Raw genomic sequence first — 26,610 nt, 5'->3', positions numbered from 1 at the left:
TGGGAAAGCATTTGGTTGCCATGTACTTACTTTACTGCCTTCAATTGTTCTCATCTATTGGTCTTATTTCTCCTCTTTAATTTGATATATATTTAAAATATACTTCAAAAGGTGTTATAAACTACAATAATTAACAATTTCAAATAGAACGTAAGTATGTATGTGAGTACATCTTATTTGTTTCTTCTCGCATTGTTACTTGGTAGTTACTTTCCTTCTCTACCTGTTGGTTAAATTTCACTTTCTCTTATTTATGTGCTCTGTGGATGTAAACATCCCATTTCATATTCATAATAAATCTTTACAGCAAAAACATCAATTTTCCAAAACAGATAGATAAGTATTGGAAAAGAAAATGATCAATATACTATAGCTAAGGACAAAGAGATTTTGCAATTCTTTATTTTTGTCTTTTAAATGAAATGATCTTTAATTTAAGTCAATAGCATAAAAACTTATACCTACATAACATAAGTTAGTTTGTTGGATCTGGATCAATTTTTTTTTGAGAAAGTTAACATTGGATCTGGATCAATTTGTTGTCATTTAAGTGCAATGACTGAAGCTGGATCAATTGGCCCAAGGAACTTCGAACTCAGCCAGACAAATCATTGTTCCCAAATTCTAAAGCTTTCAAGTAAGAACAATCCTCTATCCTTGTAGAGATACTTCCTGTTAGCTTATTGTTTGATAGATTAATGACTTGAAGAAGAGTTACCTTTAGTAGTTCTAATTCAGAAACAAGACTTCTAATCTTTGTTTTTAACTAGAGTAGTAGTGTAAGTTTGGTTGCACTTTCATTACTATAACATCTTACTTTTTGTGGTCTACTATGACAACATGTATCGCAAGGTGAGAGAAATTTCGACTCTCATTTACTTTTAGTATTTTCTAATTCAAGAACAAGACTTCCAACATTTAGTTTTAACTAGAGTAACAGTTTTATTAGCTTTAACTAGAGTCATTGCTTCATGCATGTGTAAAGCACAATGCAGTTTCAAGATTCAATACTCTAAATCAAGAAATAGGAAGCTGGTAAAGATTAGCTTAAATGTTCATTCCACATCTATGAATGCTCTACGATATGCTATCCTAATTTCTATGTTCTATCAATTGGTTTAAAATTATATATATGTGTCAAAGAGAGAACACTAATAGAGACTGAGCACTTAGCATCTCATCGTACAAAGTAAAATTAATTGCATGCAGGGAGTCTACTTGGAATATTTTTTAACTGGTAAGAAGAAGACACCCNTTTTAAAGTTGTTTTAATGAAGTTTAAATGTGTGGATGTAAATAAGTTTTTTTATATTTCCGCACTATTTTCATTATTGAATGCAATGAATGACTATGTGGCTCGTATAAGACCCCTTCGGGGTCGAATACGCCATGTTACGACTAGGGGGTACTCTCGGGTCATGACAGTTTGTCATAGTACAAGTACTGATATTGCGCACATTGGTTTAATTTGTCATAATTTATTTTTTACTTTTCATGTATAAGAATGACCAAGATGCCCTAGAAAAATATTGGTGAAGCAATATGTTCTGTTATTAGTGGACTGAAGTCTTTGGCCTTAATGAAATGGTGAAGCATTGTTCACCAGTGTAGTGTGCACTACAGACAATGTGGAGTTGACTTTTTGACAAGTACATGTATTAGGTCTTAACCATAAAACAGCCTCTCCTTTTAGTTTATGCCCATAAATGTATTTCTATTCACTTCATTTCTTCTTTTTGTCTCTTCTGTTCGGTGTTCAAAAGAGCTGAAAATAAACCTATAAACATTACTATCTAGACTGAAGTGTCTAAAGGTATCAAGGCAGATCCAAGTAAAAGACAACAGAATACAAATGCCAACTTAGTTTGAAAATTCCAACACGAAGTCAAGCTCTACCTTATGAGTAAAATGGTTATGGCATGAGGCCTGAAAAATTCCATATCATTGTTTCAAAACTAAGAATAAGATGATACGTTGAAATTTATGACATCACATTAGTACCCAAGACAACAACATGTCAAAGAAATAAGCAAAATCTACAGATTTATTTTTAATAATCATGTTGGGCCCGTGCAAGCACGGGCCATTACCATCTAGCTTATATAGAAGTGGGAGTTAATGGGACTAACACAACATCAAATAGATGTACCAAAGGTAATACAAGTTGTACTGTATTGGGGCCCACTTCATTAAACAAGTACTACTCCCCACTCATATCACAAAGACACATGTACTATGTAGGGAGTTGGGAAGGACCAACAAGGACACATATGTAATTTTCTTAAGCTTACCCCACTCATATCACAAAGACACATGTACTATGTATAACACATAGATGCTTTTTATATTATCTATGGATTGATCCATTTTTCCTTTACAGTCTTATAAATCCAAAAGCGTTAAATTTCTCTTAATTTTCGAGTAAATATCTCAAAAGGTCATTCAACTTTGAGAAATTATATTGTAAAACTATTCAACTTTGTTTTATATCAATAAAATCACTCAACTTTGAATATTTCTTTTATAAAATAACTCGATCCCAAAAATTTAGCAGATGTTTGAAGTTTGGCATATAAGATGACTATTCCATTATTTATCATATGTAAAGGACGTTGGATACTACATCTTGGAAGCATTTGACAAAGAAGGGTTATCATCATCCTAGAGAGAAATTAGTAACCATGTTAGCTTGAAGTCATGTGTATAAAAAATAACTACTGAGAAATATAAAAACGATTCAGAAACATTGAATTACATCAACTGACTACTATGCTTTGCTTATTAAATTTATGAGATTTAAGTTATATCTTGTACACTAAGTGTCAACATTAAGTTACATGAGTTAGTACAGGAGATATTTTGCCGTAAAAATCGTATAAGTAGATCATACAATGCCGCCTTCAGTTACAAAGCTTAGATAAGATTGAAAGGGAAGGCGAAAACAGATCAACTAAATCATATTTTCATTCATAGCATTTGAGCTCTGTATTCATACTTTTTAAGATAAATATTAACATTTAGACATAATAAATAATATTAATTAAACTATACTAAGAAAAGCTAATAAAGATATTGTCCTTTCTGTTGTAGCATTTTGAAGCTCATTGATAAAGTCATTATTTATTTATTTTTTAAATATTGCTTTAAACTACAAAGCTTTGCCTAACATGATTTTGAAATGCCAAGTCGATTGCAAAACATAAGATTTCTCATGTCTTTTTTAGTCTCAAAACTTGTGGACTAAACTAAATTGCTAAGAGAGGATTACTCCAATTTGTAACAATGCACTAATTTAAGAAAGTCAGAGGTCTTATATCATTTAGTGATTTTAGCATGCAACAAGGAAAGGCATGATCCATACAGGCTTATTATGACTTTCTAAGTCAAAATACTATGAAATTTATTCAATTTGAATATTGCTTTCAACTGGACTAGAACAATATTGAGCATAATATATTACATATTTGAATCAAAATCTAGGTGCCCAAAAAATGAAGTTCAATTTTAGTTTGTAGTTATCAAATTTTGAGTAGTTTCCTTCTTTTATATACTCGAGTGAATGGAGTGACTTTCTTCTTTTATATATTCAAGAATTTCATTGGGTGTATCCACTACAACAAAAATAACTTTTAGCGGCAATAAATATTGACATTAATAAAGAGTGCTAAAGTCTTTATCGGCATTAGTTAAGTGCTATTAGAACCAATGTCGTTAAAGACTTTAGGAACATATACAAAGAGTGCTAATTGCCGCTAAAACTACATATTTAACGGTAATTAAAAATTAATTTTTGCTAATGATTATTTTTGATGTAGTGATCTCAAATATGGTCATTTGATTACTGTCCATTTAAAAGATGCATTTGATTAGAATACAAAAAAAATTTATGAACAAAATTTGGAAAGGTAAGTAACACAATTATGTTCTACAAAAAAAATTATGTTCACTTTATAGCCTATGCTTCTTGTTCTGATTGAATCTTGTAAAATTAGTTACTTAATATTGTTCTATGATTGAATTGATTTATAAATTTCTATGAGCTCACTCCTATCTACAAAAATCAAAGAAACTCTTCCAACATAACTTTCAATAGGTTAGCTCATTCTTGACACTTTCTATTACAAAACAAATTTCTTTCCTTTGATAGTACCTTTAATCACAAGGTTTACAACACTTTTATAAATGTCAGAAGTCCTTATACTCCACCTTTGTTGACAGGTAGCTCTAGGTCTAAAATTGGACAGACAACTCCCGTTCTAATAAGACATGAAGCAATGTGGACACCAAGGAAATCAAAGAGCAATACAAAAGTTTGAACACATGTAAAATCAAAGTTGCATCACTCCTTACAATTACTAGATGAAGAAAATACTTAGGCTACAAATGATATGTATATGCTATATGTATTTAATTTTACGGTGGTTTGATTTTATTATAATGGAGTTCGATATCTCTGAATTTGATAAAATTATGAATAGAAATCATAGATTTCTCGGTAGTGCAATAACTAAAGCAATATACTGAAAGGGTCGTGATATTTAGAGTTAATATCTCAAATGGTCACCCAACTTTGAGAATTTATCTAGCAAAGTCATTGAACTTTGTTTTGTATCAATAAAATCACTAAACTTAGACATTTCTATCAATAAAATCACTCAAAATTATTATTAAATAAAATATTGGCATAGCAAAATAAATTACTTGTATATTTTTATATCAGGTAAACACGGACCCACAAATAAATAAAATTAAAGAAAACTTATTAAAAAAATTCAGACAGACTTAAGCACGGAAACAAATATTTTATGATACTGTTGTATAGTTTATGTCTTGATTTAATAAATAAATGAAAAAAAAATCTTAGTGAAACATATTTTGGTAAAACTGTAATATCATAATATTTAGTTTGCCTCCTTCATAAAAAAAAAAGAGTACAAGTACTTCAGCAAAACAACAAATTAAATCCAAAACAGAAAGAAAAACAATAAACAAATGTCAAATTAGAACAGGTAAGTATTATTACTAACTAAGTTCTTCAGCGTGTAATTTATTTAGATGTTTCTTGCTATATATAATAGGTAAAGATCTTACTTTTCCTTCGTAATTCCACTGTTTGCTAACGTTAGATTTGTTTAAGCTTGAATAAATTAATTTCCAAAATTGTTGATAAATAAGTTTTGAAATTTAAAATTGTGTTTGGACATACATTTTAGGTTTTTTTTTAAAAAAAAAGTTTTGTGAGAGGAAGTGAAAAGTTCTTAATGAGATTTCTTTAATTTTAGTTATTTGTGGGATTCATATTTATATGATATAAAAATAAAAATTATCTTTCTATGCCAATACTTTTTTTTTGTGATAAATTTGATTGACTGATTTTATTGATAGAAATGTCTAGGTTTAGTGATTTTAATGATACAAAACAAAGTTTAATGACTTTACTAGATAAATTATGAAAGTTGAGTGACCTTTTGAGATATTAACTCGAAACTATATTTACAGATTCTGTCAATCTTTTAAAAATTATTTCTCATGTATTGCAATTATTATGAGATAAGACGTGTTGTGAAAGTTCTTCAACAATGTAAATTTTTATATGCTTTACATGATATATCTATTTCAGTAGCCTTTATGTGTTAACTTTTTTTTCTTGTCAATTACTACTACCACCTTCATTTTATCCCTTTATGACAAAAGGTTATACATTAAATAAAATTTAAAATATCAGAATACATAAATTGTTGGATTTCGTGCCCCGTGCGTTGCACGGGCCACCCTACTAGTATATATATACATGAATGGTGTGTACATTATTTGTACTCCAAAATGGACCTACATTCTTATGCATTAAGTAAAAAAATGCCCCACACTAATCTAAAAATTAGGACCAAAGAAAATGTCCATAGCCAGCTATTGGTCAAAATTAGTGTAATATACTTTTGTTTCACCAAATTCATAAAATACTAAAAGTCTACTAGAAGACTAATAAGAGTGAGTAAAACATATTATATAAAAAAAATACAAATATACCCAATTTTTGTGTTGTGATTCTTTTGTTATGTATAAAGTTTGAAATTTCAATCCCTGTTTGCTTTATTTATTTACCTACCTTTAGATGTACTTTGAAGAAATTAATTATTGTGTACATAATAATCACCTTGTAAATTCTTGTTACTTTCTTAGAGTCAAAATTTTGGTAATGGACATATAGTAAGCTATATTAGATTTGTTTCTTACCTTTTTTTTTCCTCTCTTTTACTCAGGGTTCGATATTGATCTTGTTGAGGTTCAATTAAGCTCTTTTACTTAGGGTTCAATATTGATCTTGTTGAGGTTCAATTAAACTGCTACTGTGCATTATAAGACATATTTTTTTGGAGCGACTCTCTCAATGAAAGAGCTCATATTCAAGTCAGGCATATATTACTTGTCATAAAGCAACCTACTTGTTAGAAGTCTCCGGTTCAAGTTTTGATTAAGAATTTTTTTTTAATTATGGAGCATTTTAATTTTTTTATACGAATTCAAATTAATTAGAACTCAATATAAATACACTAGTCATCCGAACAACTAATTTTGATTACTAAAACTTTAGTCATTTGGTTAGTTATAATATATTATTAGCCAACCCCATGAGATAATATTAAACAATTGCTTATCTATCACTATCATGAAGAAACAAATGCCACCTATTATATACTGGTAAAAAATGTTTTCTATGGGCTGCGCTAATTTTCAATAGTTGTTTCAATATCTTGATTGATTTAATTTCTTGCCAAACCTGTTAGATATATATATAGAAATATGTTAAAACATGTTTTCATAGTTTAATTCTCAATTTGCAGATAAGTACAAAATTAGATTAACATGGTGTTCTAGATTAGAAGGCGTTTGGTAATAGATTTCAATTTATTTATTTTTATTTGAAATATTATGAAGTTCGAGTTGAAGATGAAGTGATGTTTAATTATATTTTTATGTCCAACATGTGTTTTTTAGACGTGTATTTACTGGGGAAAGTATTATAGAAGTATGCTGATTCTCATATGAACAAAGAAAAAAATTGAAATATCTCGAAGATCATATTAATACATCAACACTTTATTTTATTTTTGAATTTTTCACCTGATGTTTGAGAAAAATTAAAATGTGGCAACTTTGAATGTTGTCTATGTTTTGGCCAAAAAGTAAAGAAAGGAAGACATGGACGTGGGCTTAAGCCCAAATCAAAATTTGGATAATCTCCTTTGGGTATGGGTAGGTAAGTTAGAGGCCCAACTATTTATTTTGTGACCTTACGGTGGACGAAATGCACAAATACTCGCTTTTGAAATCGTTATTTAATTTAATGCTAAAGTTTTTCGACAAGTTTACTCACTTGAGACACAAATTCAAATGTATGTGACTGAAGTTTAAAATTCATGTTTGAATTTAAACATTTATTTTGAAGTATAGCTTTGCCATTTGTCTGTAGTTTTATACGAAAAAATGTAAAATACTTTTAACTGAAGTTGCGAACTCCATAAGATTAAATTTCAAACATAAATCTCGAAAAGTGTAGTTATACATATGTTTGTGCTCGTCTATAATTTATACGCCTTACAATAAATAATTTTTTCACGATGCAAAAATGTATATTTTCATATCACAATATATCAGAAGTTATGTTAGAACATGAATTCAATTTCTAAAGAATTTATTATTCACTATACATAAGTTCAATTGCTAAAAGATAAAAATTTAAAACTAGCTCATATGAAGGATCAAAATTAAAGATTAGTTCATTTAAAAGATTATAAAAATAAATAAATTAAATATCAATCTATTCAAAAATTTAAAATTTAGCCTCTTTGAAATGATAAATTCAAGCCCAAAAACAAACTTAACTAAAAGCCCAACTCAATTTTTTTTCAACTCAAGACCACAGTAATTATCATAGGGATCTCCACAGATTATCATCTCCTACATCATCTTCTCCAATGTACCAAAAGATAAGTTTTACAGAACCTTCCAGAGCTTCTAGAAAAAACTCCATTTCTTTATATAGTATTCTCCTCCTAAAATAAACAGATGCATAAAAAAAATTTAAAAAACAAAGAAGAAAAAATGGCGATTTTTGGTGATCCTTTTAGAAGATTCTTATTGAGTCCGACGATTTATCGAAGCTTTTCTGGTTCTCCTGCTCTTCTCGATTGGATTGAATCTCCTAATGCTCACATCTTCAAAATCAATGTCCCAGGTTTGATTTCTTCACTTTGCTATTCAATTTTTGTAAATCTGTTGCGATCGGAGAGGCGAATTTAAGATTTAAAGAGAAAACATTCAATGCAAGTAGAAGCTAAATTATTAACGGAAGACATGTGAGTTATCGTGCTTGAATTTGAATATAACCTATGGTTTATATAGTCAATTTTAACTTGTTTGAGATCAGAAACAAGTGTATAAGTAAATCTACGGGTTCAACTGAATGCACTAGTTTTATCTCACACATACAAATATTTAATTTGGAACATAGTGTACTAATATAATTAGTGGCATTTAGATTTAGAGCACATAGAGTTCAAAGTTTGAATCTACCTTTACTTGAAGTTGAGGCATAATATAGTAGGTGTAATTACAAGATCTACTCTTTAAATTTCTAGCAAACATGCTTCAATTTTTTTTTACTTTTGAGTTTAGGGTTTATTAGAGAGAGTCTCTCTACCCGACAAAGGTTTTCAGACTCCACTTATAAAATTATACTGAATATTTTTATTGTTCGTACTCTATGGGATGCAATCTTTGAAAGATGTTTATGCGAAGTTTTGAAATGAATTTGTTAGGGTATAGCAAGGAGGATATAAAGGTTCAAGTTGAAGATGGAAATGTGTTGGTGGTGAAGGCGGAGGGGGATGGCGGCAAGAAGGACGAATTCCACGGTAAAGATAAGGATATAGTGTTGCATGTGGCGGAGCGAGGAGGAGGAGGAGGGAGAGGTGGCGATTTCTCGAGGGAAATCGAGCTGCCGGAAGATGTGAAGGTGGATCAAATCAAAGCTCAAGTTGAAAATGGTGTTCTTACCATTGTAGTACCAAAAGATGCAACTCAAAAAACATCTAAAGTTAGGAACATTAATATCACTAGCAAGTTATAAAATCTTGGTTATGGTACAATAAAAATTAGGGATAGTTGTTTGTGTATGTTGTCACAAGTTGTGGAATTGAATGGATGCAACAAAGTACTTGTAGAATAAATAAGGTTTAATTTGTTGTATCCAAGCTTAATGCACTTTCTATAATTTGCGTATAAACTCCAACAATGGAACTTCTAGCACAAATCCAAATTTGTCCTACCTTAAAAAATAGGTATCGAACATCAGGTGGAAAAAAATAAAAAGAATACTATGAACATAAAATACGGATATCAAAAGTTAAATGAAATAACTTATTTACAAAGGGGACACACAATAATTATTTGCTTAGACGATTGTTATTCATACTTATCAGCTGAAGTTGAAAATTCGAACTAAAGTTACTAATGTTGGATTGTCAAAATCTAACTCCAAATTTATGTATATGGAGTTGCATATTATTCATGCAATTTGAAACTTCAAACTTTGAATATTTAGATTAAAAGTTAGAACTATCAAACTAACAGTATAATCTTCTACACCTGCATGAGCTATGTCTGAAGTTTCCCAATAGTCAATACTAGGGATGTCAAATAGGCGGGTTGAGTTGAAATTGAAGATATTAAAATGAGTTGAAATAGAAATCGGGTTGGGTCTTGACCCGCCCAAGTTTACTTTGGGCTCAAATGGGTTAAAAAATGGGTTGGATCTTGACCCGCCCAATTTGACCTAATTAATCTCAATAATTTTAACATAGTGATATTTAACTTTTATTATCACAATTTGATTTCAGCTCAAGTTTTTTTTTTAAAAGTAACAAATGGATAGATAAATCCTAAAAGATGTTAAATAGATAATAATTCATACCTTTAATATAGGAGCATATCTTAGTAAAGAGTTTTAAAACGGGTGGAAATTGATGATTGAATTGAGCTCAATTGAAGATTCTCTTAAAATGGGTTAGGGTTGATGAGTTGAGATTGAATCCAAATCAAAGGGAAACTTACATAAATATACTATATTAAATTATTTTTTTACCATTTATAGCAATAACTTTTTTTTTCACTTGATCACTTTTAATACATTTATAATACAACTTTAATACATATTACAAAAAATAATTTATTATTCACATATAGTACAAAATTTATTGATGGATAATACATTTATCACACATTTTAATACACTTATAATACAATGTGTCAAATTCTTACCAAGCATGCATAATATATTTATGAAAACAGTTATAATATATATATATATATATTGCATACATAATTCACTTTTAATACATATTGCAGATTTAACATAGTATTGCTATAAATGGTAATAAATAAAAAGTATTGCTAAAATTAGTAATTATTTATTAAAAGGTACCCATTCAAGTAATTTTTCCTTCAAATTCTGGGCGGGTTATCTATGTTTGGGTTTATTTTTGACACCCCTAGTCAATACTGTTTACGGGTTAACTACTTTTTTAAAAACATAGTGCAAACAACACAAATTTCACTAGTTTAAGAGCAAATTATTTTTCTTCAACGTTAATTTTTAATGTTACATTTAAAAAAAAAAATGGACCTCAAATACATGTATCTCATATATATGAGATTAAAGTAAGGTGTAATTTATGCTAGATACAGTGCATCAAAGTTGATTTACATGTGTTTAACTCTCTCTCTCGCCCTGTGACCTCTTTCCCTTTGTATATGTATTTCAGAATGTATCTGAAATTCCATTTGCATATATCTATAGTGATTCACATGTATGTGAGAGACACATACTCCAGCCTTCACCTCTCCCCCTATAAATATGTATTTTAGAGTATGTGGTAGCAAAAATGCACGTACCAAACTTGATATGTAATTTTTCTGAAAAGAATTAATAAAGATGATTAAATGTTTATTTATTGGAAAAATCACTTACGTGTACACTTTTTAAAAATATTTATGATATTTGTCAATATTATTCTTTTAACCATATATAACAATTTGGTTGAATGACAGTATTGCTAAAAGTTGCGAATGACAACACTTTTTGCTAAGTTTAAATTCTTTACTTACATAAAAAGGAACAAAATTATTTTAAGTAAGTATTGCTAAAAGTTGACAAAAATGATAATAAATTAAAAGTATATTTAAAAGTGATAATTATTAAATAAAAGACCCTCACTTATGTAAATTAGGTAATTTTGCCAAAAATAAATACGATAACTTAAATAACACATGTGAAAATAAAATTGGCTACCAAATACAATTTCTATTGTTATTGGGATTTGGGAAACTTGCAAGATGGGCTTTAATCAATATGGCCCAAATTATTATTTTCACACTTTATAGTTGATACTTTCCTTCTTAATTAATCAAAAGACTATTCTTCAATTCTTCATCTTCTCTGAGAAAAAAAAAGCACCTTCAATTCTTCGATCAATCATCAATGGCGTTGGAATGGGTTGTTCTCAGCTACGCTGCGGGTGCAGAAGCAATCATGCTCCTTCTCCTAACAATTCCGGGTCTTGACCCACTTCGTAAAGGGTTAATCGCCGTGACCCGAAATCTTCTCAAACCGTTTCTCTCGATCGTACCCTTTTGTCTCTTCCTGTTAATGGATATATACTGGAAGTATGAGACCCGACCCACTTGTGAATCAGCCGAATCTTGTTCCCCATCGGAGCACCTCCGTCATCAGAAATCGATTATGAAGTCTCAGCGTAACGCGCTTCTCATCGCATCTGCTCTTGTTTTCTACTGGCTGTTGTATTCTGTTACTGGACTTGTTGTTAAAGTTGAGCAGTTGAATAAGCGTGTGGAGAAGTTGAAGGCTCAGGATTGAAGTGAACGATTTGGATCGAGTTTCGGGTTTTCCAATCGGATCTGCCACTCTTTTGCTGGTATTTATATGGTATGGGATATTTAGTGAATTGGGTTTTTCTTGTACTGCTTTGATCTTTAATTATGGAGTAATAATGTTATACGACTTGTGAATTGCTCAATGGATTATCTTGTTTTGATTTTTGGGTTTTCAATTGTTATATTAGTTAGCACTTGTTTTGATTTGTTTGTAGACTGATGCATGAGCTATATTATGGAATTTATGACTTAATGGGCAATGCATCTTATATTTTGTTACTTGAGTTGAGGGTCTGTAGGAACAACGGTTCTACCTTCACAAGGTAGGGGTAAGGCTGCGTGCACGCCACCCTCCCCCAGACTGCACTTGTGGGATTACACGGGTGTCATTGTTATACCCATGTCTAGAAACTTAATGTGGTATTCATGAATAAAAGTTTAAACTCTATTCATTGGTCAACCTAACTAAAGAAAAATCAGGATAATGAGCGCACCGCTCGCCAAGTGGACGGCATGAGCAGCAGGTAAGTGCTTGGTAAGCCCAATGTGGAAGTATTTTAGTTGATGTTGTTGATAGTATAGGTAGTAACTACACATGTTGCCAAAATGCGGAATGTCGTGCTATACTCTTGGTATAGTTCTTGATTGCTGTGTGTTTTGGTAGAGATTTGGAACCAAGATGTTGGATTGTCTGTAACTGTAACTGGATTACTAACCTTTACTAAAATAATGTCTTGCTGAATAAAAATAGGAAATGGAAAAAAGAAATAATCATTAATGTTTTCTCAAGGGGATGATCGGGTGATTGAAATATTGGACTGTAGATCCGAGGTTTGATCCCCTGATACAACCTTTGCTTGTTGCATTGTAGCACGCTACCTAGTGGTTAGCCAAGGTGCGTGCAAGTTAGTTTAGATACAATAAGTTGTTACTACTCAAAAGACTTGAACTATCCTTATGGCTCATGCACCGCCTTTTTAAATGATGAGGTGTGCATGGTTACTTGTAAGCATGGTTGTTCTCTTGTCTCTTGTTAAGCATAACACATTAACTAGTGTATTTTGCATACCAAGCGAGTTGGCCTTTTAGGTGGAGTTAACCAAATTAACTAGAATGCTAACAACTTCATTACTAACTCTTTAAAGATGGCAATGGGGCGGGAATCATTCCTTCCCATATATCCTTTCCTGCCCCACATAGTCTTACCCAACTTAACCTAGCTTGCTCCACCTCTCTGGGTTGGTGAATTTCCTTTTTATTATTTGTAACAGTAATTTAACCCTTGACCCAACCCATTGCCACAACTACTTTTATTGTCACTTACCTTCATTTGTTTCTTTGAGAGAGGCTCTCTGAGATCTCCACAAGGTTCTTCTTACGGCAACCTCATTTCTTCGAAAATCCACCTACTGTAGCCTTATGTGAACCATTAGAGTAATCATGACTTACTAAGGGTCAGGACGAGATCTCAAGGTAGAGAGGGGTTTAGCTATGCTACAGAATTTAGTTCCTAAGGATAGAGCTCAAAGGAGCTGCAAATAGTATTGGACAAGGATCACCTTGCTTTAAGAAAACTAACTGATGGCCATATATATTTGATGAATGTGGTATCAAGGTTTGGTTTATTTGGAAAAGAGATCAATCTTGGGGGAGACCATTCGAATGGGTGAATTGATGACTTCATTTTGATCTCTTCGACTAAACCTAAAGGAGACTTCAATCATTCAACTTTAGCTTTTGAAGGAGGAATCATGTCACTTGGAATTTCGGAAAGTGACTCCTCTCTTTCAGATCCTGGCCTTGGTAGACCATGTCACCATGCTTTTTCCATCCCCAACAGCTCTGATATCTCCTTGTTTGAACTTTGAGCAACTATTAAGCAAGTATATATTGTATCCATGACCAAATATGGAGCCTTTAAAAGGGTATCTTGCTTTATGTTTTTTTTTGTTCTCTTAGAAACAAGAACCAATATTTGGAAAATCAACATCAAATTAGTTGAGGGTATGCTACAGCGAGGAGATTTATTGATTTGGAATATATGGTGCTTAAAGCAGAAAGCAAGTGAAATCCCAAAACAAACCTTTTAGAATATCCAACAGCACCGTATTTTCTGGGGAAACTGGCAACTTCTTACAACAGAGTTTGGCCAAGTCTGGTGGACTGACTGGTTAGGAATTAGGATGATGATCATCTGAGTCTTTTTTACTGTAATTGAGGTCAATTAATGTGATTTGGGGTCATTATTTAGAAGTCAGGCTGTATAAAGTATGAACCATGTTGGTTGTGTCAAGCCCATTGCTGAAAGTGGCATGGCAGTGTGGTGGTCTTTTTTCTGTGTGTGTGAGAGAGAATGTAGAGTGGTTTGAGGTGGAACTGTGGAAGTGGCTGGCAGTTTGACTATAGGAGAAGTCTAGTAGAGTTAATGATTTGATTATAATAGCCAACAGACATGCCAAAGAATTCTTCAGTTTTTTTGCAACGTAGCTTTTCACGAGCCGAGAGTCTTATTGGAAACAACCTCATTACCTTTCCCAAGGTATGGGCAAAGTCCTCCCCCGACCCCATTTATGGGATCACCACTGGGTATGTTGTTGTTATAAACATGCCAATGAAATTGATATGGTTGGGATTTTAGGCAAATTATATTAGCTACTGCTCATCTTCATTTGTTTGTTAACAGCAATGAAGAAGATTGCAGTAGTCAAAATTTATTTATTTATTCTATACTTTCGTGTATAGTTTGCAATTGGATTCGATCTTTTCCTTTCAATTCTAAAGATGATATATCCCTTTTAAAACATTCCATTTTCATGCCTCAAGGAGAAGATAAAAAGACCTAGATGCAATTTTTAGCATGAAGAAACTTCTTGCTTTTGTATTTCCCTGTCTGGTGAAGTGTAAATGTGGATAAAATATCCAGTTAAAGGCATTCTTGATTGATTGAGACAACAATTCCTTCAAAATAGCTTTAACTGTATGAGTAGGGAAGAAGTATAGAACACTCTAGTTGGTTAATGACCAACAGAAAGCAATGAAGGAATTTACACTATATTTTTTTCCCAATGACAGAAGGAACTTACTGGTGGGGCATTTTCGGGGACTAGCCTGCTTCCCATTACTCAATAGGCAAATCTTAGCATACAAGTTGTTTATATAATAACCCGTTGAATGTGGATAAATATGTTCAGATCAGTCATATGGTGACTAAACGTTACAAAAATCAAATTTTAACCATATAAGAGTACTCAACTAAAGGCGATTGGTTTAGAATGAGCGTAATTTTATTGATTTTATCTATAGTTATAGGCAAACACGATGACACTTACAGTCTAAGACATCCAGAGTTAAATCAAACATACAAGTCCTTGTATCATGTTGATGAAACTCTTGGGGTGGAAAAGTTGTTTTTTCATTAGGTGAGTTGATTCAAATTTAATTGCCACCCAAAAAAACATAAACATGTATTTTGACCCATTAAAAGAAATCCAAGCCCACATGACAGTGTATTGATACAGTAAATAAAAGTTTACTCGACATTAAGAGCAATCATCATAAGTTAAAAGGCAACTTTACTATCTTTCGGCAGAAAAGTAAAGTTCCTAAAAAAGACTGCATCCTAAACAACACTGTTTCTGAGCCTAAAGCCATTCAACAGTCCATCTATATACAACTCCAATTCTAAGAAAACAAAACAAGGAGGGAAAAAAAAAAACTAAGCAGTTCTATGTACCTCTATGTTTCTGTTTTCTTGAAAATTGGAGTTAGCACTAAGACAGATTGCTAGCTAGACATACGACTCCGTCTGCAGTTGCTACTACACTGTTACATCTGGATAAAGTGACTTGTACTCCACCAGCCATCGTACACGATTTCCTATCTTTTTAATAACCGAGACATCCCCAAGGATTATAGGCGCTTGGGTCAAAACTTGGTGAATGATAAGTGGCCCGGGTTCAACACTTGGTGAAGGATCACCGGCCTACAGTTCGAAATCTTGAGAATAATGGGCCTACACCTCTACCTTCCTTCACTCAAAACCATGCTTTTGTTTGCAGCAGCTTTCCAACCGTGATGTGCAGCTAATCCACATACCATGTGCTGTTCTAATTTCTTATTTACAAGCTATTTCTGCCACATTCTTTGGCTGATGGAAACTAGGCCTCTTCTGCCGGGCTTGGTGGTGGTGGAGCAAGTACTTGAGCCCTACATCCCAAACGTAAAACAGTTCCATGACCACTGGAGCCACGGCTGATTCTTGAAAACAGGTCCATTTTAGTCCGCCTACGTTGTGATGTGAGCCGACTAACTAACATCTCCAATGCTTCTTTCATCCACCCCTGTTGGCAGAGCTTTCTTGCTTCTTGAACGCTCATCTGCAAATGACATTTGGAAATACTAGTAAGCAAAGATGATTATGTGACGTTATTTATATGCAAACTTATCAAGTACGGACAGCTGCATACCCAAAATCTTTCACGGATGTCTTTCTCAGGCCACAAATCTAGTTCCTCTTTCACAAATAAAGGGAACATATGTCCTTCATAGGCAGTGTCACCATTTTTGTTCTCGAAGTACCATGTTCCTAGTTTGCCCTGCAATAAAGTTTCCAACCTCTTGTTAGAACTACATCTAACGACCTATATGTAGATATTAACACCAACAGGATAGCAGATTAACAATTAAAAAACCGCTAGCAAGTAATAAGATTTCTTTTCGCCGTTGAACAAGCATACTTAGTCAACCTGTTACTATTAAGCATTGATTTGGAAGATTAAGAGTATCTTTAAGAGGTGATCTGGTTTCAGTACGAGTCTTAAATGCGAACCATCATGAAACCATATTGAATCAGAAACTAGTGTACTGATTCAAAATCAAAACTCAGGATTAATGGTAACAAGTTGAAATTATAAGAAACTAAAAGGAATCACTGTTTTAAAAACTAACCTCAATATCGCCGCAAACACCAGCTTCCTCAATCGTCTCACGCCTTGCTGCAACTTCAATTGTTTCATCCTTTTCCCAACCTCCCTGATATAACAAGAGCGAGATTTGTAAGCAAAGCAGACAAATGAATCTGTAGAGTTTAGAGAATAAACTATCATTGAGTTCGAAACCCATATGGATCGGTGGCTACCTTAGGGAACAACAATCCTTTTCCTTTTCTCTGAGGACTTATGAGAAGAACTTCAAATGCATCTTCGTCCGCCATGGATAGGTCAAAATTATCCTTATGTCTGTAAGGGATACATCTGCAGAAGACACCAGAGAATTAGACACACCATTGATCTATACTTGAAACTCATCCCAGGACAACGTAAGCATAACGATGAAGTTACATATTTTTAGAGGTCCAAAAATAAATCCAAACTAGTATTAGGTCATTCTTTGGATGCCTTCTACACATGAGAATCATATAACATAAACAAATCCACATGGTAATTGGTAAGTGCTACCAATGATCAGATCGATATTGTTAGACAACAGCTACTTAATTTTAGTTATTGTCCAAGAACAGTCTCTATCTTCATGAGGTAGGGGTAAGGTCTGCCAACAATTTACCCTCCCCAGATCCCACTTGTGTGATTACACGGGGTATGTTGTTGTTTTTGTTGTCCAAGAACAGTGTATCACACTTGCACTGTTATAACTTTTGAAGAAAAAATGGCCCAAGAAAAGGACAATGAATAAATGTCTCACCTACCCTTTCATTTAACAATTAAATAGATTAAATGAGAAGAAAAAATGGTCCTTTTACCATAGAAAAACAAAACATGTGATGAGGTGAACACTGTGCCACGAGGTCATGACTATTTCAAGCTTAACAGAAACATCCAAAAGAAAAAAAAAATACACAATAGGTATTAGAAAATGACATATGAGGTCAGTTGATAAGGATAAGGAAGGGAAAAATTATGCTAACTAATTATTTATTTCTTTATCAATCTTTGGTAAATGTCAAAACTGAAACAGTTCACCTCATGTTCATTTTCAAAAAATACAAAAACTTCGTTTTCAGAAACCAATAGATTGAGAAGCTGCAATCAAGTATTCCCTCCATTTCAATCTGCTTGTCTGGTTTTAACTTGGCACAAAATTAAAAGAAAACTATAGACATGTAGAATGTACCAAAATGCCCTTTAATCTTGTTGTAGTCTTAAGCATGTCACAAAGCATATCACATGGAAAGTAAGAATTAAAGATTTACCAAAAGAAAAGAACTAAAAAGCAAAGTAAAACAAGCAACTTGAAACAGTAGTTATTACTTCAAAGACTCTACTTTGTAAATCATTCTTGATGTTAGACCACTTAGCCCTCCACCTACTAAACTAATGGCTAGAAATAAAAGAGATTCTTGTAATTGCAGACTGAAATGGACCATTTCGCTATCATTTTGTTCATTCTAGAAGTTAACTCTTCATTACACCCACTTTCCTCCCACCAAAAGTTCTGGTTAAAACTAAAATACGCGGAGCCCGTGCAGAAGGCTCTTGTCCTGTGACTCGCTTGGACAGTGGCTGCGACATGATTTTCACTATGGGGGTTCAGCATCTACATCATATACATAATTAGAAAAAGATTGAGCTTGTATATAAGTGTGATTTTCCAGTGACTAAACTCCCCTGCCCCCGGGGTGGGAGAACAACAACAAGAACAAACCCCACAGGTGAGATCTGGGGAGGGTAGTAGAGTGTACACAAACCTTACCCCTATTGTTGTAAAACTAATTTTAAACCGCCTCAACTCCTCATCCAAGAACTTGTCATTAGAGAGGCCAGTTCCAATATTCACTCATAAAAACTCAGTGCTAATCTTCACCCAAATTTGGACACTATAAGCAAAAAGACAAGAACTAATAGCCTACTATACCAAGAAGGATATGCAAAAACAGGAGAACTTCCAAAAATTATACATATAATACATGAAGTTAAAAGGTACTAATTGATTATAACAAACATGATCTACAACAACATACACAAATGTAACCACAAGTGCAGTCCGTGGGAGAGTAGGATGTACGCAGACCTTATCCCTACCTTTATCCCTCGGTTCAAAACAAACATGATCTAATATTAAATCACACTGAAATTTTAAGTTGTTAGTGTATACAATTTAATCTTGAATTTGTCTCTATCAACAAGCATGAATACAGGGTGAAAGTGAGTTTTTTTTGTTTTAAGAGTCAACATACCCAACGACTTGGCGACGACCCTGGTTGTATCTCTGTAAATGCCTGCCAGAACGTGAAACTAGAACCACCATACTTCTCAATTCGAAGAAATTCTGGGTAAAAATGGAGTCTTTATTCGAAACCCAGAACGAAAAATCAACAAGGATCAAAACAAAACACTTGAAATGCGACTTATATAGGCTTCAACAACTGAAAAGAAGAAAAACCCAAATAGGGAATCAGCAAAAAAAGGGGTGAAAAATGGTGAATCCCAATTTTGGGGGGGAAAAAATGGAGTCTTATCTGAAACCCAGAACAAACAATCGCCTTACAACGACAAAGAAACACTTGAAATGAGACTTATATAAGATAAAAGGACTGAAAATAAGAGAAACCCAGAAAGGATATCAACAAATGAAGGGAGAAACAATGGTGAACCCCAATTTTGGTCGAAAATTTCTGCAAAAAAAAAATGGAGTCTTTATATGAAACCCAGAAAAAAGAAACTTGAAATGCAAATTCTTCAGTCTTCAAGAACTGAATACAAGAGAAACCCAGAAAGGAAATCAACAAAACAATGGAGAAAAAACGGTGAATTCTCCAATTTTGGTTGATAATTTCTGCAAAATAAAAATAAAAATGGAGTCTTTACTTGAAACCCAGAAAAAAAAAACACTTGAAATGAGATTCTTATAAACTTCAAGAACTGAAAATAAGAAAAACCCAGAAAGTAAATCAGCAAAAAAAGGGAGAAAAATAGTGGATTCTCCAAATTTTGGAGTGAAAATTATTGATTTGTATGTTTAATACAAAGTGCAAAAACCGTTACTTTAAATGATATGAAAGGCCACTTCCAAGCTCCTATTTTAATCGGTGCGTCTGGAGTCATACGTATGTGTGACTCAGCACGTGTATATAGTTTCTCTTTTTTTATTTATTTTACACGTAATTAAAATAGAGATAAATAACGTAGCAAAATGAATATCGAGTATTTATGTAAGTTATCTCTTAAGTCATTAGGCTGATGACACGTCTATATATTGTCATGAAGAAAGAAGAAGGCAAAAAATGATTCGAAGTATATATTAGAAATTAATTTAATAATAGGAATAAAAGAGGACCTAAATAAAGTAGTATTCTAGAGGTCTTTTTTAAAAAAAAATTCCTCCAAAAGTATTCTAGACTATCTTTGAAAATCAAATTCTTAATAGATATAATTTTTTTTGGTATTTATCTTATATTTTAGTACTTTTTGGCATATTGTAAATTTGAAATTTATTGTATTATGCTTAATATATCTATTTATATGAGTGAGAATTAATTCAAATGAAGTGAAATCGAAATAAGCGATTATAAAAAGAAGAAGAAAATTTCAGTATTTGAATAATTCTGTTACGACTTGTAACATGCTCTACACTTAAAAAATACTTTGAAAAATTAAGAATTAAGTCCACATTGGGTCACACCTCTAAACGCTCTCAATTAGCCCTACTTTACACCACTTATTAAATATAAATTTCATTTATTTCATTAATATGTACGAAATTTAGTGCATTTTGTAAAAAAAAAAATCACTTTTTTATATTTAAAAATAATTTGATTTTGGCAATTTCACTTTACCCTTAAATACTAGCATACATAAAATGAAACAATACTTTTTTTCTTGTATTTAATATCAAAGTCGAATCCATTTTAATTAATGATTTATTCAGAGTTTGGCTCCTATTTTATATAATTTTGTATTCAAATATCGCCATAAAAGAAATGTTAAGTTTCTATAATATAAATTATTAGCTCCTTACTAAACAATATTTTATTTTACAAGCAACTTCTTAAAATTAAATTAAGCTTGAGATTCATTTTTTTATTAAGAAAACAAATACAATGTATCTCAAATTTAATAAATTTATCCACATGAATGTCCACACTTCTATAGTCCTAGTCATTACTTTTAATATTTTTGGTAAGAAGCTATTATATTATCTCAAAGAATAGTGTAATTACAGTCATATTGCACAGTGTGCACCCACTAACTTATCAAGATCCATCTCTTCCTGTTCTGTGAATTATAATTACTTGACCAAACAGTACATGCAGTATAGTCGTGAAGTAATTGATAAAATTATTTTTTATAAAATTAAGTTGTGATATTAGTCGTTGATTTGTATGTATGTTTATGTTATTCCTTTGAAGTAAAAATAAATAATTTCTGTATTAATTATCCTTTTTTATCGTTCTTTGAATTTAAGTGGTTTCCTTATTAAATATGGATATATGTCAATTCAAATTCTTCGTTTTTTTTTTTTTTGGTGTGGGGGGCTTAGGAATGAATTATTATGTCCAACTCATTCGAATTTATATATTATAGGTTTATATACTAAAACAAATAAAAGATTACTAGTCATTATTTAGCGATAATAATTTAATTAATGTTATATTATATTTAGTCTTAGTGGAAATACTTTCTCTGTCGAATAATAGTTGTCCACTATTGACTTTGCAGACTTCTTAAAGCCTATAAATAGAAGGGTAATTATAATATATCACATTTGAATATAATAAATACAGTGTCCTGAAAAATATAATAAGGAAATGACTATAATTAATGATAAGGGTAAGTGTAAAATTATCAATTGATTTCATAAAGTGGACAAGTATTGTTGGACATCCTAAAATAGTATAGTGAACAACTATTGTTAGACTGAGGGAGTAATAAATACAAATATTTATAACCAACACTCTATATAAATGTCATTTAAGATTTCAGCAACTCTAGATACAAATATGAACAACGTTAACTCAATTACGATCAAATATATTTGTGATAATAAATATTACTGCTATAAAAAAAAATTCTATTATATCATTAAATATCTTTTTTATTATAGTGATAAATGAAAAAAGCAATTTTATCAACAGTTTCTTCATTCCTAAGATATAAAGTCATAATAATTGAAATCGAATAATGTGTATCGCCTATTAAAAGGGGAAGTTACTTTATTAACGGTTTTTGCATTAGTTACGTATTGAGCTTTTAACTACAAAATTTCTTACTAAAAATATAAAAATATCATGCATCCGACCACATCTTTCGATTAGGGAGGAAAGGGGGTGAGGGGTCATGTTCACGACAAAGAAAGTGGCATAATTAAATTATAGCAATAGGAAATTTCCTTCATATAAATCAACAATTGTCATAGTCATTAATCAATAATTTATTTTCTAGCACATGTAACAACATTTTCATGTGATGACCAATGTTAGGGGCCGATGCAACTTTATGATATCGAGTTTATCTAAAATTTTAATTCTAATGTAAAGTATAAATTTAAATTCACTAAAATTGTAATCAACAGTAAGTATGAATTTATAATTTTAAAAATATAATGAATCTTAATATTGAGAGTCTTAAAGGTTGAATTTATAAAACTTTACAAAGATATTGCAATTCTTATATTTATATTAGATACCGGATCGTGCTAGCACGGGGCCCAATATATATTAATTTTTCGTTTCAATTTATGCAATATTATGAAATTTGAGAAGTTATTCAAATTTTTATATGATTTTAAAAATATTTTAAGTTGTTAGTACGTTTTTATATAATTTTAAAAATAATATTTTGTACTTTCTTTCTTCCAATTTCTATGGCATATATACAATTTTAAAATTAACCATTTTTATATGTCTTTTACATATATTAAGTTATAAATTATTGTAATTTATAGTACCCTTTAACATAATTTTCAAATAATATATATGTTACTTTTCATGTCTCAATTTATGTGGCATTCATAGATTTTTTTAGAGTCAGTTGATTTTTTTATATGTATTTCATTTTTTTTTAATTGTTAACTATTATGATTTATAATACTTTTTTTGTCGTTTTCAAACAATATATATCTATCATTAACCCATTTTATGTGGTACCAATAAAATTTTGAGAGTCTATCGAATTTTTTTTATATAACTTTTAAATATTTAAGTTGTTATATTAATTTTTTTGTTTCAATTTACATGATATCATAAAACTTGAGTAGTTATCCAAATTTTTATATGATTTTAAAATATTTTCAAGTTGTTAGTACTTTTTTATATAATTTTAAAAATAATATATTGTACTTTCTTTGTTCCAATTTACGTGGCATATGTAGAATTTTAAAATTAACCACCTTTTTATGTTTTTTTTTTACATATATTTAGTTGTAAATTATTGTAATTTATAGTATCTTTTTAACGTAATTTTCAAATAATATATATGTTACATTTCATGTCCCAATTTATGCGACATTGATAGATTTTTTTAGAGTCAGATAATTTGTTTTATGTATTTTAATTTTTTTAACATTGTTAACTATTGTGATTTATAATACTTTTTTACGTCATTTTCAAACAATANTTATATTATTTTTTTTGTTTCAATTTACATGATATCATAAAATTTGAGAAGTTATCCAAATTTTTATATGATTTTAAAAATATTTTAAGTTGTTCATAATTTTAAAAATAATATATTGTACTTTCTTTGTTCCAATTTATGTGGCATATGTAGAATTTTAAAATTAACCACCTTTTTATGCTTTTTTTTTACATATATTAAGTTGTAAATTATTGTAATTTATAGTATCTTTTTAACGTAATTTTCAAATAATATATATGTTACATTTCATGTCCCAATTTATGCGACATTGATAGATTTTTTTAGAGTCAGATAATTTGTTTTATGTATTTTAATTTTTTTAACATTGTTAACTATTGTGATTTATAATACTTTTTTACGTCATTTTCAAACAATATATATTTATCATCTAACTCATCTTATGTGATATCAATAGAATTTCGAGAGTCAATTGAATTTTTTTAATAACTTTTCAATATTTAAGTTGTTAATTATTATGATATATAGTATTATTTATATAAAAAAAATTTAAAAGACATAATTTTCCAATATTCATTATTTTTTCACTCTAAACGCAATTTTTTTTTGTAGTAACAAATAAAGTAAACCCATATGTATTACAACTATTAGTAACAAATAGTAGAGTGAAAAAGGAAGAAAAAGAATGGTCCACCTGCTTGGAAAATTGGGCCAATATTGCGGCTGAGAAAGGGAAATGTTAGAAGGGCTTTTATGTCCTACATTAAAAAAGTGCAGTTATAAAACAGTCAAGTACAACATATTTCAAGCATGATATTAAGAAAATATTAAGAAAATGTCTATATTACCCCTGGCTAGGGAAGCAAGCATGTTGACGAACAGCTGCTTCCCTAGCCTCTTCTAAATAAAAAATAATAAAGTAAGACAATTTAAATTATTAATTATTGTGATTTTATGATATTTTAAATAATATTTCTTTTATAAGCTTAATAAATTATAAAAAAAATAAAACAATTAAATTAAAATAAAATATTAAATATTAATAATAGCTGAATGAGATAAATATTTCAAAAATGTTGTGCTATTCAGAAAATATAGTAGTACAAGTTATTACAATGTATGAATGACATCTCTCAGCCGATATTGAAAAGGAAGTTGGGCCCACAAGCTTCAATGTTCAAACTGAGAATACAAATCTTCTGGGGATATATGAGTCATTCTGTTAATATTGGCAGGGTTTTTTTGTCTAACTTCCCACAAATATCAAGAAGCAAAATACAAATTGTTTGAAGAATAAAACATAGAAAATGCTAAAATTACCCTTGTCATACAAGCAGGCATGTTGACGAAGACATGCCTGCTTGTAGACTCTTATATATAGTAGTAAAGTAAAGTAATATCTCAGTAACAAAAATATTTCTCCTACTATATGGAGTAATAAAGATTTGAACAAATGTATAAGAAATATGTTGAAATATATCTACTTGTAAAATTAAAGTTGAGATCGATATTTTACGTTCGAATTCTTGACAATGAAAAAGATTAAATTGAAAATATTATTTCTAAAAATAAATTCAGCAATATATAAATTTAAATTTAATCAAACTTTAACATAAATTTTAAATACTAAAATATTAATGATTGTGGAGATCAACTAAAGAGGAATAGACAAAAACAAAACAAGTGAAGAAAATTGGAAGCTAATGAACTAAATCAAATGAGTATAAAATTACTTATGTCAACTGTATGAGATCATTTCTAGAGTATCTTTATCTATATTAGAACACTAAAGAAATTCATAGAAACTTACTAAAAATTTAATAATTCCAAAATTGTCACATCATAGAGAACTACAAAAGTGGTAGAAAGTCTTTTTTTGCGCTAATAAAACTAAAGTTGGACAAAAAAAAAAGCTGCTTATTTTCCTTTTACAAAAAAGTAATAATAGGAAAATGGAAAAATAAAATAAAAGAGATAAAGTAATATTTTAGCATCAATTTTTTAGGATATAGACAACAATGATACCTAACCGTACGTGGAAAATGTTAATAAATAATTACTTAATTAATTGTGAACGTTTAGAAGAGTTATTTCTTGTTTTTTCACTCTGTGATAATAGTTGGATTTGATTAAATTTAAATTTGTGTAATATTATAAGATTTATTTTTGGAGACGATGTTTTAAATATAATATTTTTTTTTCATTTTTCAAAAGCTCAAACTTGAATACTTTAGTTAAGAATAAAGAAATTTCAATTATCTTACCATAACTTCAATACCTATAAGTATAAGTATAATTAAAAAATAACAAATGTGAACAAGGAATTAAGTATATGAATTTTCATTAATGTGATTCATTTTTCTTACTTAATCACTTGACAAAAGTGCATTCACTTCGATCTTTACTTTCTTGATGAAAAAAAAAATCTTTACTTTCTCCGTTTCTTTTTAATTGTCATGTTGCATTTTTCAGAAGTCAATTTGACTAATTTTTAAAGTTAAATTGGATTACATTAATTTGATATTTTAAACTAAAAATTTAATATTCCAAAATTATACGAGAAGTACTATAAATTACAATTTTTTGTATATCAATATGATAAAAAAATACATAGTTATATGTTAGTCAAACTTTTTATAATTTAACTCTAAAAAAGAAAACCGAAACAACAAAAAAGGAAAGATAAGAGTATATTCAAATGGTTTATATTTAAGTTTGTACTAGAAAAAAGTAGCTAAAAGATTAAGGGAAAAGAGTATGAAAAATACAGTCTAACCTCTATAAATTAATACTCGAAAAATTAATAATCTCTCTAAAATAATATTTCTAGATCTCGACTTGGGTCAATGGAAAAAATCACCAATTTCGATAAGATAATAAGATAATATATTTTCAGAAGACCCCTTTAAAAATATATGGTCCCATTAATATCATAAATTAATAATTCTTTAAAAGTACAATTATATCTTAGACAATTTAGTGAAATATGATTCTATTGTGTTTTGTTTTTTCTTAAAATTTAAATCTAGTTGAAGCCCATCTCTAACTTTTGTTATTGCATCCAAGAGCTTCGGTGTTGTTTTTTCGAATTGAACCATAAAATTGTGAA

At 30.3% G+C, this 26,610-nt stretch overlaps 4 protein-coding genes across 4 annotated transcripts in view; 2 read left to right on the top strand and 2 right to left on the bottom strand.

Annotated features, from left to right (window-relative positions):
- Positions 1-26,610, bottom strand: part of LOC125856936 (very-long-chain (3R)-3-hydroxyacyl-CoA dehydratase PASTICCINO 2-like) — a 124,542-nt gene that overhangs the window by 94,804 nt on the left and 3,128 nt on the right. The window lies entirely within an intron of this gene.
- On the top strand, positions 8,058-9,286 carry LOC125856947 (15.7 kDa heat shock protein, peroxisomal). The gene is made up of 2 exons (XM_049536606.1): positions 8,058-8,236; positions 8,820-9,286. Exons 1-2 carry the CDS (start codon positions 8,068-8,070, stop codon positions 9,128-9,130), a joined length of 480 nt encoding a protein of 159 aa, XP_049392563.1. The 5' UTR covers positions 8,058-8,067; the 3' UTR covers positions 9,131-9,286.
- LOC125856951 (uncharacterized) lies at positions 11,466-12,114 on the top strand. The gene has a single exon (XM_049536612.1). It carries the CDS (start codon positions 11,540-11,542, stop codon positions 11,933-11,935), a length of 396 nt encoding a protein of 131 aa, XP_049392569.1. The 5' UTR covers positions 11,466-11,539; the 3' UTR covers positions 11,936-12,114.
- On the bottom strand, positions 15,508-19,879 carry LOC125856938 (nudix hydrolase 18, mitochondrial-like). The gene is made up of 5 exons (XM_049536598.1): positions 19,145-19,879; positions 17,090-17,204; positions 16,900-16,983; positions 16,419-16,547; positions 15,508-16,328 (listed from the first exon to the last, which is right to left on the bottom strand). Exons 1-5 carry the CDS (start codon positions 19,213-19,215, stop codon positions 16,110-16,112), a joined length of 618 nt encoding a protein of 205 aa, XP_049392555.1. The 5' UTR covers positions 19,216-19,879; the 3' UTR covers positions 15,508-16,109.

Source organism: Solanum stenotomum, chromosome 2, assembly GCF_019186545.1.
Source record: "Solanum stenotomum isolate F172 chromosome 2, ASM1918654v1, whole genome shotgun sequence".
In the NCBI taxonomy this organism is placed as follows: domain Eukaryota; kingdom Viridiplantae; phylum Streptophyta; class Magnoliopsida; order Solanales; family Solanaceae; genus Solanum; species Solanum stenotomum.
The sequence above is the reverse complement of the archived record's forward strand: the minus strand, read 5'-3'. Positions and strand labels throughout refer to the sequence as shown.

What these genes read in the sequence shown, in the direction of transcription:
- LOC125856951 (XM_049536612.1), top strand. Translation starts at nt 11,540, where the DNA reads ATGGCGTTGGAATGGGTTGTTCTCAGCTACGCTGCGGGTGCAGAAGCA.
- LOC125856938 (XM_049536598.1), bottom strand. Translation starts at nt 19,215, where the DNA reads ATGGTGGTTCTAGTTTCACGTTCTGGCAGGCATTTACAGAGATACAAC. An exon ending in GGTCGTCGCCAAGTCGTTGG is followed by an intron (nt 17,205 to 19,144) that starts GTATGTTGACTC and finishes TGTCTTCTGCAG; the next exon opens with ATGTATCCCTTACAGACATA. An exon ending in AAGGATTGTTGTTCCCTAAG is followed by an intron (nt 16,984 to 17,089) that starts GTAGCCACCGAT and finishes TTGTTATATCAG; the next exon opens with GGAGGTTGGGAAAAGGATGA.
- LOC125856947 (XM_049536606.1), top strand. Translation starts at nt 8,068, where the DNA reads ATGCATAAAAAAAATTTAAAAAACAAAGAAGAAAAAATGGCGATTTTT. An exon ending in CTTCAAAATCAATGTCCCAG is followed by an intron (nt 8,237 to 8,819) that starts GTTTGATTTCTT and finishes TGAATTTGTTAG; the next exon opens with GGTATAGCAAGGAGGATATA.